This window comes from Poecilia mexicana, unplaced genomic scaffold (genome assembly GCF_051168715.1).
Source record: "Poecilia mexicana isolate PSO_F unplaced genomic scaffold, ASM5116871v1 scaffold_14, whole genome shotgun sequence".
In the NCBI taxonomy this organism is placed as follows: Eukaryota; Metazoa; Chordata; class Actinopteri; order Cyprinodontiformes; family Poeciliidae; genus Poecilia; species Poecilia mexicana.
This window is the reverse complement of record NW_028263383.1, coordinates 3,119,295-3,131,554: the sequence shown is the minus strand read 5'-3', so window position 1 is coordinate 3,131,554 and position 12,260 is coordinate 3,119,295. Positions and strand designations below refer to the sequence as shown.

At 37.3% G+C, this 12,260-nt stretch overlaps 1 protein-coding gene across 3 annotated transcripts in view; it reads left to right on the top strand.

Annotated features, from left to right (window-relative positions):
• sptbn2 (spectrin, beta, non-erythrocytic 2) overlaps positions 1-12,260 on the top strand; it is a 55,152-nt gene that overhangs the window by 12,024 nt on the left and 30,868 nt on the right. The window contains exon 1 of one of the 3 annotated variants that reach the window (XM_014985078.2): positions 3,757-4,419. The exons of the other annotated variants lie outside the window; for them this stretch is intronic. Coding sequence (XP_014840564.2) covers positions 4,314-4,419 — 106 coding nt within the window. The 5' untranslated portion in view covers positions 3,757-4,313. Of the gene's footprint in view, positions 1-3,756; positions 4,420-12,260 lie in introns of those variants that run through there. 3 annotated transcript variants of the gene reach the window in all.

Sequence of the window (12,260 nt, the reverse complement as noted above, 5' to 3'; positions counted from 1 at the left end):
CACAAAGGAGGGGAGAAATGTTTTATTGAGGTAGATGTTGTGAATACAATAGAAAATGCAGGAATTACATGATTATCCCTGTTTATGCATAGAATTGTGTGCCTGTCATCTTGTTTGTATTCATGTTGAAGTTTGTGCAGTTGGCTGAGTTTACAAACCAGAAGTGGTGGGAGTTCTTGGTTTAATGCATTTATTGAATTAGAGTGGAAAATTTCCAGTTTTTTTTTTCAGTATTTGACCAGCCAATCATTGGTCGGTGCTGACTATGAGAATGTTTGATTATTTCAGTCTCTCGCTGGTTAATTTGTGGATCTAATTGCTTTTGGTTTAATCAATGTTATGAAATGTTCCAGTACATGGCAAGAGTGACAGTTGCTTCTGAATGTCATAATTTTGAAATTTAAAAAAGGTTTTCCAGGTTATTGATGACCAAGTATTTGTGTATTTTGCATTAGCATTATTCCTGCAGAACACACATTTTCATTTTTACATAGAAATATTAAATGATCCTTGACCAACCATAGCTATGAATAATAAAGTGTGCTGATCCACCCCTTATATTCTTTTCAAGTTGAAGTTAATGTCTTTTGACTGAATTAGTGATTAATTTTTTGAAAACTTTGAATTTATACATTCATATGCTAGCAAGTCAAGCTTGTTTGTGGCTCAGTTTGGAAGCTTTGAAGTAACTAATTTTTACGAATACACTGCTTATCATTATCAGATGACAACACACTCAGCGTTGAGTGAATACTTTTATATCTTTCAGTGTTCATTCTTCATTTTTGTGATAAGATTGTCCAAAATAACGTACGTCATCAGGGCTAGAGATATTGCACAGTGTGAATTTACTTTTTAGTCCTTACACTTACAGATTCACATCTAAAAAAAAATACTTTCTTTGATTTTTTTTTTTTATATTCAGGCAAGTAATTTCTTTAAAATATCAATTATGATGAAAAGGGCTTTTGGAGTGAGTTTCAGTCCAGTCAAAATCATAACCTAATAGTAATGTTCACAAATCTAATTAGGCTTTGTAGACTAGGGAGTAGATGCGATTCTTTTGTATCCCAAAAGGCACGAGCCTTTCTTTATAGGCCAAGACCAAAATACATCCAAAAGGAGGACAAAGCTGAAGAGCTGAGTAGTTGATCAGAGCAGACCAACTTTTGCATCAATGCTACAGGACTGATCACTAGTTCTAGTATAACACAGCTGTTGTATTGGATGCATAGCAGAAAATCTTGGCGACAGCTTTATTTTCTTTTTGCCTTTGATAATCTTGTCATCCTTTGGTATGCTAATGGATCTCTGTGTCCAAAAATTAATCTTTAGTAAGATGTTAAGAAGCACTTTTAGTTTTTCATTCATCGAGTTTATGTGTTTGAGCTGAAGAACATAAAAGATCTGTATGTCAAAAACTGTATTTCCAAAAGTCAAAACAAGTTGCAGTTTTCTGAAGAGCCCAGCAGAGGGGGGTAACAGATAGCCACCGTGGCACACATTGATATCTAGTAACTCCTACATGAGGACGGAAACCACAGTTACTTATAATCTTTGAGCAACCCTTCAGTTCAACAATTTCTATAAAATCTAATTTTACTTAGAAATGAAATTTAACAAACTTCTTCAGTTATTTGCTTGTACATCATAGTTTGTTTTTAGTCTCATGTTCTTCACTCATTTAAGTATCTTAAATGTCCATTCTTTGCATTTTGCAGCAACACACTCTGCAATACTGGTTGCAGTGGTCTTTCCAGAAATCCAGTGTGTGTGTGAATGCACCAGTCTTAATGCCTCTGATGCCCTCTCAGTTTAACAAGTGTGGGCTTGATGTGCACATTCTTTCACATGCTCTTGCAGCTATTCCCTGAAGGCTCAGCTCCAGCCCACTTTTAACAGCTTTTTTTTTTTTTCCAAACATCATCTACTCTGCCTTCTGCATTTTTAGAAGTGCTGGACTTTTCTATGTAATTTCTTTTTCTATCGAGATTCTACAATAAAATATTTGCCATATTTCTGAGCTAACCTGTCTCTTACATCTGCAGGGTGGAAATCAATGTGGTGAAGCGATCACCTGTGCTCTTTAGGTCACAGTTAAGAGCTTCCTTTTCCCTAATTTGCATCGATACCATCTTACCTGCTCTCCAGTGTGTGTAGCTCTAGAAACTTTGCATAAGTTTAAGCAACACCCTTCTTCACACTTGAGCAGTTATCCATGCAGTGTTTACATGCTGAAGCTCCCACACCTGGGAACAGCGAGGCTTTCAAAGAGCTTCAATCTTTGAAGAATTTCAGTTTCTTTTGGTTGAAGCTCATTCTTGGAAACATGGTCGTAACGTAAATGAAAGCGGTGTGAATACATACTCACCTTTTTTTTTTTTTTTTTTTTTTTTTTTTTATACACATTGCTTATAATTTCCACAAACTGCATCAAAAAGCATTTTGTCGGTTTGTCGGTAAATAAATTTAATGCATTTAATCAGCCTCTCATTTGCCCAATAATAATGGACTCTTGTTGGGCTTTTACTAAAGTATTGATAACATGAAGAAGCTGAGTAATAAATCTTAGCATTTTTTCCCCTCTAATAGTGCTTACTCCCCCATTTGTCTTTATCAGTTTGTCTTTTCTCCCTGGAGTTCATTCACTGCACTGGACATAAATGAACCATCATTAACTTTAACTCTTGCTGTCGGATGTTTCACTTTTGGACAATTTTTCCTTTTTAAAAAAAAGTTACTCCAGATTTATTTAGTTATTGTTAATCTTATTTAACATATTTCTCTCTATTTTATTTATGAATGTGGTACAAACCTCTTCTGATTCACAGGCATAAACAGACATGCCGTCTCATCTACATTTTATGTAAATAGGATTGTGCCCTTTAGGATACAAAAAACAGGCATTAGTATGAATTACTACTTTCCTCCCTGCATGTGTCCATTGCATGGCCTCTGTTCCTCAGAAGGGAGGCTGCGCTCCTCATTTCTCATTACTGTAGTCCCCCTCCATAAACAGCCAGTCACAAAAAAATCCCTGAAGCATTTTGTCCTTTAATGAGACCCATCCAGCTGCTACCAGCTCATCCGAACAGAGATCTGAAAACTTGACTTTTTGGCCTGATAACAGTTCTTTATATATACTGTCCTATCACACATTAAGCCACTTACTTTGTGCTATGGTTCTTAAAATTGATATAAACATTATTACATTACACTTTTAAATAACTCTTAGTAAGCATTTTAAAAATATTTTTCTTGTTTTTGCTAAAAAGAATGGAAACTAAAAATGTGTTTTGGTTGCACACTGTCACTTCCACCCTCTACATTGCAAACAGATTGTTGACAGTTTCAAACCTCATCAGGCAGGAAAGTACTCGTTGTGTTTCTGAGACTTTCTCAATAACTTCCTTCCTGTTTTAACGCCTCCTCGTAAGGTAGTGCTCATGTTTAAAAAAACAAAAGGGGAGATTGAAAGCAATCTAGAAAGTAACTGAAATGAAAGATGACCACACGAAGATAACATTGTGTAATCCAAGTAGAGTTTCTGTGAATCACCCTTTCGGTAAGCCACACCCTGATGGTGGTAGGAGCTAAAATGGAGTTAAATAATCCACCTCAAGGCAGACTGTTCAAAAGACTCTAATGGTTTAGTCCACCTCTACACCTCCTCCCTCCCCTTTGCCCATCCACCATGTTCTTCTTTCATGCTCCTCCCTCAAACACACCTTATGCAAATCGCACAATTTTCAGACTGCACAGAAGGCTTTGTTTACACAGCCATCCGACCGCGGCTCAGTGCTGTGCTGTGCTCTGCTGTTCTTCAGCAAATGCACACTCAGAATTTGGAGGGAAGGAATACCTACGGTTTCTTTGCTACAACCACAGCGGAGTGCAACTCCAGGCTTTTACTTTATTCAGAGGCCACAAATGTGGTTAAGTGAACAAGAGAGCACTTTTCTTTCTCTGTTTTGTTTCAAATTATTCTCTAACTTGGGGGAAAAAAGTTTTTTTTTTTTTTTTTGCCCATGCCACTCACCGCTGAGTTTTTCATGGATTGTACGGCATATGAAAAGAAGAACAATGTTTAAAGCATTTGTTGTGCCTTGCTGAAGAACACCAAGAAATCTTTAGGAAGAAAAACTAAAAACTTTGGGGGTGGGGGGGAAAGAGAACACTTTTGGAAATCTGTGAAAGGACGCACTGGATTTTTTTTTTTTTTTTTTTCATTTAGCTCTGCCGTGCTATGTTGGAAAACTGATTCATTTCGTCTCTATCAGGAATATTTAGCATAAGGATCTTAGGAAACTACAATGGAGTGGGATCACAGGGACAGAGACCCCTGTTTGTCCCCAGCAGCATTTGTTAACCAAGTACAATACTCCAACATCTTGGAGGGAAGATTTAAACAGTTGCAAGGTAAGAATCACAACACTCTTGTTTTTGGTTGAAAGTAATGGTTTCATTGTAACTGATGACCTTTTTATAGGTCCACTGGATTAGTAAACAAAACTGGTGAGCTTGAGCAAACAGTTCTATTGACGTCACAGTTTAGACTCTCACACCAAATTGTGTCCACTCGTCTGATATTTCAGAGTCAGAAGCATGGTGTTGGACGTTCCCCTTATGTTTAGGGTGGGAATTATTTAGTTTGGTTGTTTTTTTTTGGCCTTCTACTTTAGCTGGGCCTCGTTATTAGGTATGAGTTCCAAGATAGTTCTGAATTTTTCTGGAGTAAATGGCCTCCTGTGGGAATTAGAAGTATTCTACATTAGGAGAAATTAAGATATTCGCAGTACATAAAGAGTAGGCTTCAGCTCAGATCTAAAGCAGGCAGGCAGTCTGGCACCTGATCACTTGGCCACCTGTCCTCTCTTATCTCATTACAATACACCGCTCTGTCTTTAGCCAAAGCCTGAGAAAGCTGTGAGCTTCCACACACAAAAATTATCAAGGACATTGGTTGTGAGGCAGGAAACGTGTTCACTAGAAAAGAAAAAACAAACAAAACTTTAGACTAAAACATAGAATAGAGGATTTTTTTTTTGTGATTTTAGTTTCTGGAGATTATGGTATATGAAACTCTCATGTAAGACAGGAGTGTGACTAAAGATCATTTCCTTTTTTTTTTTTTAATCTTGCCTGTGGTTGCTCTCCGGATGCCATCTGAATCGGAGAGGTGTGCTCGAGTTTGCTTGAGGAGCACCACTGCTTGTTCTACATTTTTTAAATTTTTGTAGTGAACACGGCATTTCAGATCCTGTAAGATGCCGTATCTTTATCAACGTGTCGGTTTGGTGAAAGGATGCATGTTGTATGTAGGGTGGGATGTGTGAATTTCTGCACCATTAAAACACTTTCACACAAACTCAATAAATGCTTGGAGTAAAGATGAGATTCATACCAGTTTTACAACATTTTCAGAGTCAATCATGCAACATTGCATTCAAATAGGGACACATGCCTTAATCTCATTTTCAGCCTGACTGGCAATAACCTGAAACTGCGTGTGTAGCTTTTGGGGTTAGAGATCAGTCACCAAGTTAGGGCTAATAGAATGGGCTTTCTTTTTGTACGTTTTTTTTTTTGTTGTTGTTGTTGTTGTTTTGCAGACAAAGAAAGTTGTATTATGATGACTCATTTGAATCAGGAAGGGAAAATTAAATTATTTGCTTTTTGTAGTTTGTAGGTCATCTCTGGGCAGTATGGTCTGGATTAAGTTACCATACTATAAAATACAAATACATAGCCAGACGCATAAACACATTTTTGTAACACCCACTTGTCTTTCCAGTTTGACTACCCTCGCGCCTCATTCTTTGGGTCACACCCTTCTTGTGTTAAAACATGATGTCTGTGGGAGTCATAAAGAAGATACAAACTCAGTTTGCTGCTACACCATAATTTCAAATGGTTGAAACTCCAAAGGTTTTGCTTAATTAAATACGTAAAATCTGTTTTCATGCAAGAGAAATTTATCTCGCATCCAGTTGGATATCCTTAGCTCTTTCACTTTTAGAGATGACCTTGATTTGACCTGTATTATGTTTCCTAACTATATTAGAGCTGCACAATATGTAGGATATGCAGTCCTTATTGCAATATCACTGGCTGCAATATTGCAACCACAAAGGAACGATTGGCAGGCTATTATATTTCATGTACCATGTGCTAAAGCTCTGTGTTTTAATCAATTGCTGCTTTGGTGGACTTAGTTTGTAACTATTTGGATTTGGAAAGCTTATATATAGCTTATATATATATAGTGGTCACTATATGCGTTATTGCACTTTTCTAAAATAATATCCCAATGTCACATTGTCCTAACATCCTGCAGCCCTAGGATGGTAGGGCTGCAGGATGGTAGCGCTTTTATAAATGCATAAAAAAGAATCCAGCTTAGCAGCAACAAGTAAAGGTTAAACTGAGTTGGTACATGAGAATGTCAAAGACTGATGGGTTGAATTGGTGATAACAGGTTTTGATGATTGAAGTAACAGAGTTTTTGAAGGCTAATGTTACTATTTTCAAATTGATTTTACCAATAAAACTATAACCTTAAAGATCTGTCTTGGCAGACTCTCATTGAAATTGACCAATTAAAAAAAAGGGCTGCTAAATGGTCTGATTTTTCAAACATGTTGGGAGCTTCTCAGATTTCTTTGGCCACCAGCTCTTAGTCCGAGTCAGCTTCACTCTTACTACAGTGATTTCAGCCAGTGAAATCACTGTAGTATATAAGATGTAGCAATAGTGCGCTTTGCTAATTTTTGACGCATTATATAAAAAAAACTGACGACTCATGGTTATCATATGGTACAAAACACGCATTTTTCAAATGATTACTTACATTCCTCGTTTGAATTAAAATACACTACTACTGCCTTCTGTCAGTGGTCCTGTTTCACAAATGAATGAGAACTGTTTTAATTTCCTTTATTTATTTACACTATCCTTCTAATTCACCATTTTCTCTGTAATGTACAACAAACAATTTTTAGAAGTTCAGTTTACCTCAGTAAATGTCAGTCTTAGATGTTGGTGCCAAACTAAATGTTCTGTGAAGTTTGTTTTATGCGTTGCTTCATATATAAATACACATTAGGAGTTTTGTTAGACAACAGGGTTCTAGTCCAAAGGGTCACTGCTCTTTCTACAAATCAGTTGATGTGGACTTTAGCTGAATAGTTACACAGCAGGCACTAGCAGCATGGTGTTAGTGAAATAGACCATGCTATTTGACAGAAAAGGTTGTTTTTTTTTACCCTGCTTCAGGGTGTTTATCATTTTCAATCATTACTCAGTCACACAACTTTGCTTTAAGTTGAATAATACAAAAGAAATGACTGGAGCATCAAGAGGCAGTATCCTCCTACATGTTGAGCTGTAATGAGATCAGCGTTGGATTTCAAGTTTCACATTTTGAATCTCCTCATGAAAGATGTAATGTCATAACACCGAAACTGACTCCAAGGGCTTTGAGCTGTTGCTCTTGAGTCACATTACCCTGGTGAGAGTTTAGGATATACACGCACACACACACAATGGCTTTTTGTTTGTGCAGTTTTTCTATTATTGACAGTTCTACACTTTGGAGGGTAACAAAAAGGCACATATTTGGAGCCAATGGGGGATATGTTTTTCTACTGACATTTCACACTCTTGTGTTGCAGATGTTGTTGTTGAGTGCTGATTGTTTCGGTCTCATTTCTCATGGGATTGGCCTTGGTGTGGGCCCCTCCTCCCACATCTCCCCTGTTATCACCTGCAGCTGCAGATGGCAGAGGAAAAGTAATTGAAGGGCATGTTGACTGCGACGGTGAAGAGAAAAATACACTGTTCTGAAACAGGAATGTATTTTACTCTCTCTGACAGCTCTTGTCGTTGTTATAGCAAACTTGTAAAGGTTAGACACGTTTTTACGGCCACATCATTAAAGCTCTTTTAACAGTGTAAGAAAAAGTCGTGCTACACGTGGCAGGTTTTAGGCAGCGGTTTTACCACAGACCTACTTTTAAAGTCATAAGTGAGGGAAGGGCACTTCTACTTTTATAGAGTGAGGTGAAAAAAAAAAAGCCAAAACATGTACAGCTGTGTCTGCCATTTTGTTCACTTTAGTTTTGCTCATATTTCCCAACAGTTTAGTATTATCACAGAACTCCAGAAATTTAGAAGTAAAACAATTGTCTTGTATTTTAAAATTAATTGATACAAATAGCTTTTGACTATTTACAGTTGGTTTATTTATTTCTAATTAAGGTGTTTCAGCTGAAGAGAACGTGTAAATATGTAAACATTTTGAAAGTTACAAGTACAGCACCGTTAATGTCGTTTATCTGCTTCAACCTCATCATGCTTTCTCCATGATGATCTGTCCAAATGTTTGTATTGCTTTTGCTGAAACCACCCACTTGTTTTATTGCTCTTTGTTTACTCACACTCACACAGCATACAAGCCATAGATGATAAGTTTATTTTCGAAGATGAATAGGTTTTAAGATTAATTACTATTTATGTATTCTGTGCTTCTTGTTGCATGCCGTTTTTGTTTTCAGCAACTATTTTGTAAGGCAAATATTGCTGAATCTTAAAGTGCATCTTTCACGTTACTGAAATTTATTTTTTCAAAATAAAAGGCATTAGTACCTCCTGCTTACTGCTCCGCCTAAAAATAGCGCCCCTAGCTGATATAGACGTAGGAGGACATTCTGGACTGTGCAGCTAAAAACATTGAAGAAGAGCAGATATTGGAATGAAAGACATGCTCACAGACCTGGAATGCTAATTGCAGTGCTAACTACTAAGAGAATTTTGCAAATGTATCTTTACATTTATAGATATTTAGATCTTTTTATGGGGATGTAACTACCAAGATAAGATAGATAAATAATTTAGCATACATGCAATTAGGCTAAAAAATATTCATACCTCTGGAAAATGTAATGATTCTCTCCACTGACCTTCTTCCAGGTGAAAGCTGGGTCTCTGGTTTAGTTGTTGCATGGCGTCGTTCTTCCCCTCTCTGCCTCTGCTGTGTTATGGTGGAACTGCAGTGGGTTTCAGCCTGATTTTATTGTTTCTTCTGGATCCCATCTAGTATTCATTCGGGTTGCTTTTGGTGTAAGCCTCCTCACAGAAGTGCACACTGCAGATTGCCATGTTAGTTGGCATATTGTTGGCGGGGAAATCTTGCCTTCCAAGCTGGATGACTCTGACCCAAAGCTAAAATAGTTTTTTTTTTGTTTTTTTTCTGTTGTTCATTTCCCTCACCATGTCCAGGCCAATTGTAGCTTGAACAGCCGCACATAAATACATTTTAATCACACCTGAGTGAACAAAACCTGTGCTTATTACATGGAAAGTGATGCCACTCAAATTTTGCAAACTTCAGTGTAACAGTTCTATAAAACTAACCATAGTGGGTTACACTACTTTAGTTTTCACACTTTTTTTGACTGAAAATATTTAAAAATACCACAAGTTGTCTGTCTTGTTAGTAAGGGTAGGGTGCATGGACCCTCTTCCTGCCAGCTGCCCTGCAGTGTGCAGAAATATGTGAAGAAGGCTGGTGTTGCATTACTGTGTGCTCCATGTTATGTATGGCATCTTAATGAAAGGACTCTTTAGTTATTGGAAATTCATGCTGAAAATATTTTTGGAGTTTTCAGTCCTGGCTTTTTAAAACCTCTGTACACATTTTATACCCATAACAGACGGAAGCCCTGTGTCAACCATGATGGATTTTTGTCATTAAATATAAGTAGAGCATTCTGACACAGCTGTTGAAATGAGACAGACTGGACTTTTTATATGGGTCACTGACGTGGTAATGATCCAAACCCTGTGTCGATATAGACCAACAAATGTATTGATATTCTATAACTAAGCCTCAATGAATCCAACTTTTGCATGTCAATCATTGGTTTTAAGTCTGCTGCTTACAAATGTGTTTGCATGTTTTTAATATTTAATTCCAGCACATATTGGGTAGCCTTTACACACCTGACGTAAAACGTATTGCCGTTTTTGCTGTCTAGGAAATCTATTTTACTAAACCCAAAGATGAAAACAAGAGAAAAGTCAGACTCCCACTGATGAGCACTTAAGTGATTGGCTCAGTAATTTTCTCTGTGTGAAGAAGGTCATAAAGTCAGACAAATTGATGGAAGCAGTTTGCACCTTCTTTTGCAGAGGTTGCGAGCAAAGGCACACATAATGAAAGGTCGGGTTAAGTAACTGACAGGATGTTAGGAGTTTACAAAATCAAGGTCATAGCAGCACTACAAAGAAAAGCGGGAATTACTGCGCATGGCCAAGGCCGTACATGAAGCAAGGTGAAATTGTTGGCAGCTCCTAATGACTACCAGCCTGTGCACTGAAGGTAGACCTGCTTTAAGCCTCTGCGAGACTCTCTTGCAGTTTTGCATATTTTTGCAAGGAGTGAGACGATTACAAAGAGTATCTGGCAATAAAGGGAACGGTTATTGAAATATCTGGGATGGCAAAACTTGTGTGCAATCCTCTCTAGTTGTAATGCCACTTATTTTATGTTGTGCAAGAGAAGAAAGATCCAACAGTGGAGGCACTCAAAGTTCACTGAAGAATTCGGTGACCTACAAGTCAAACAGGTTTTTTAATTAAAAACAAATAAAAAAATCTGTTTAACTTGAACTTTTGCCATTTCAAACAGGTCAGTGTTTTTCTTATTTATAGGGAAAAAGGTAAAATTAGGATTTAGGTCCAGCTGTTTTATGATGCTTAGCTCCATCTATTTCATAGTTATAAATGAGCTACTGTTAATAAACAAGGGCGTCTTCTTTTCTTTTCTAGTGCTGAATTGTGACCCCTGTGTGTTAGGACACAATCTCTGTGATGTGACAAACAGGATTTAATCAGTGATCGGACTTTCTGTCTTGTACCAAGACTGGAATCTTGTTCTGGAACACTGCCTGTTATGTATACAGCATCACAGATCAAAAATTTCTGCTGGTGACATGTGCCTTTAGGAGGTAGTCAAGTTTTAATTATCTAACATTCCTATCAAAATCTGCCTGAGTTTCTTCTGATTAAAGTGCTCATCAACTGGTTTCCTATTGAAAAGCCCAATTATTAATACTCCTGAAAGAGTTTAATTTTAAAATCTCTTCAACCAAAATGTTTGACAAGAAATGAGACTGGCATCGTTCAACAGATCATAAAATTATGTATGTATTTGTTTAAGTAATACTTGTAACCAGTGGAATAAACTTTTAGAGGCATTACAGGAATGTATATGAGCTTCTCACAACCTCTCTCTCACTGGTTCTTTACAACTTCTTCCCTATAGCGTAGTTTGCCATGGATGCTCAGACTAGTTAGCATATCTACCGATGACATCATCACTAATCTCATTTTTTGAAACATGTTGCTCTAGTCTTTGGTCTGTGACAGGCTCATTAACATTGTGATTTAGTGCACTCTCTTTAGCAAAGTTGCTCTATGACAAGTGTCCCATTGCCAGAAATCCTGCACAGTATTAGAAAAAACAAATGTTGAGACTTTTGGCTTGTAGCTCAGCCTCTAAATGCAGATCTTGGAATCAGTCACTCATTTTTTTCCACCTTATTAATCCTGGTTGGGGCTGCGAAGCGTCTGGCAATGAATGACTGCCGGAAAAGACTCCAAACGCTGTACAACTTGGGAAGGTCACTACTTATTTATTGTTGTGTTACACAATGAAGACATTCCCCTGGCCCTGATTGGTTATTTTATTTATTTAAAGCTTTTTTTTTGGGGGGGGGCTCTAGTGGCCTTTATTTGATAGTTAATTGACAGGAAAGTGGGTAATGAGAGAAGGGGGAAGACATGTAGCAAAGGTCGCCAAGCCCGGGAATCGAACCTGGGACAGCTGCGTTGAGGACTAAGGCCTCCATATGTGGGTTGTGCTTAACCCCAGCGCCACCACAGCACACCTTAAAACTTTTTTTTGGCTAAGAATAAGTTTTAAATTGTGTCTTTGGCTTTTGTTACTTGCTAGACATGGTAGTTTACCAATCAACTTAAAAAAACATAATACCTGGTATTTATTTGTTGTTGAAAGGATGTGAAAAATGTTTTCATTGTGTACCACAACTAAAAAAAGCAAAACAGTAGTTTATTTCTTCAGTTAAGTACCATGCTAATACTTGTAAGATTCATAGGTCAAGGTTAAGTAGTGAAGAGGTTATAAGAAAAGCATGCTCCTTGGACTTGAAATATGAAGCAACTGTATCATGTGATTT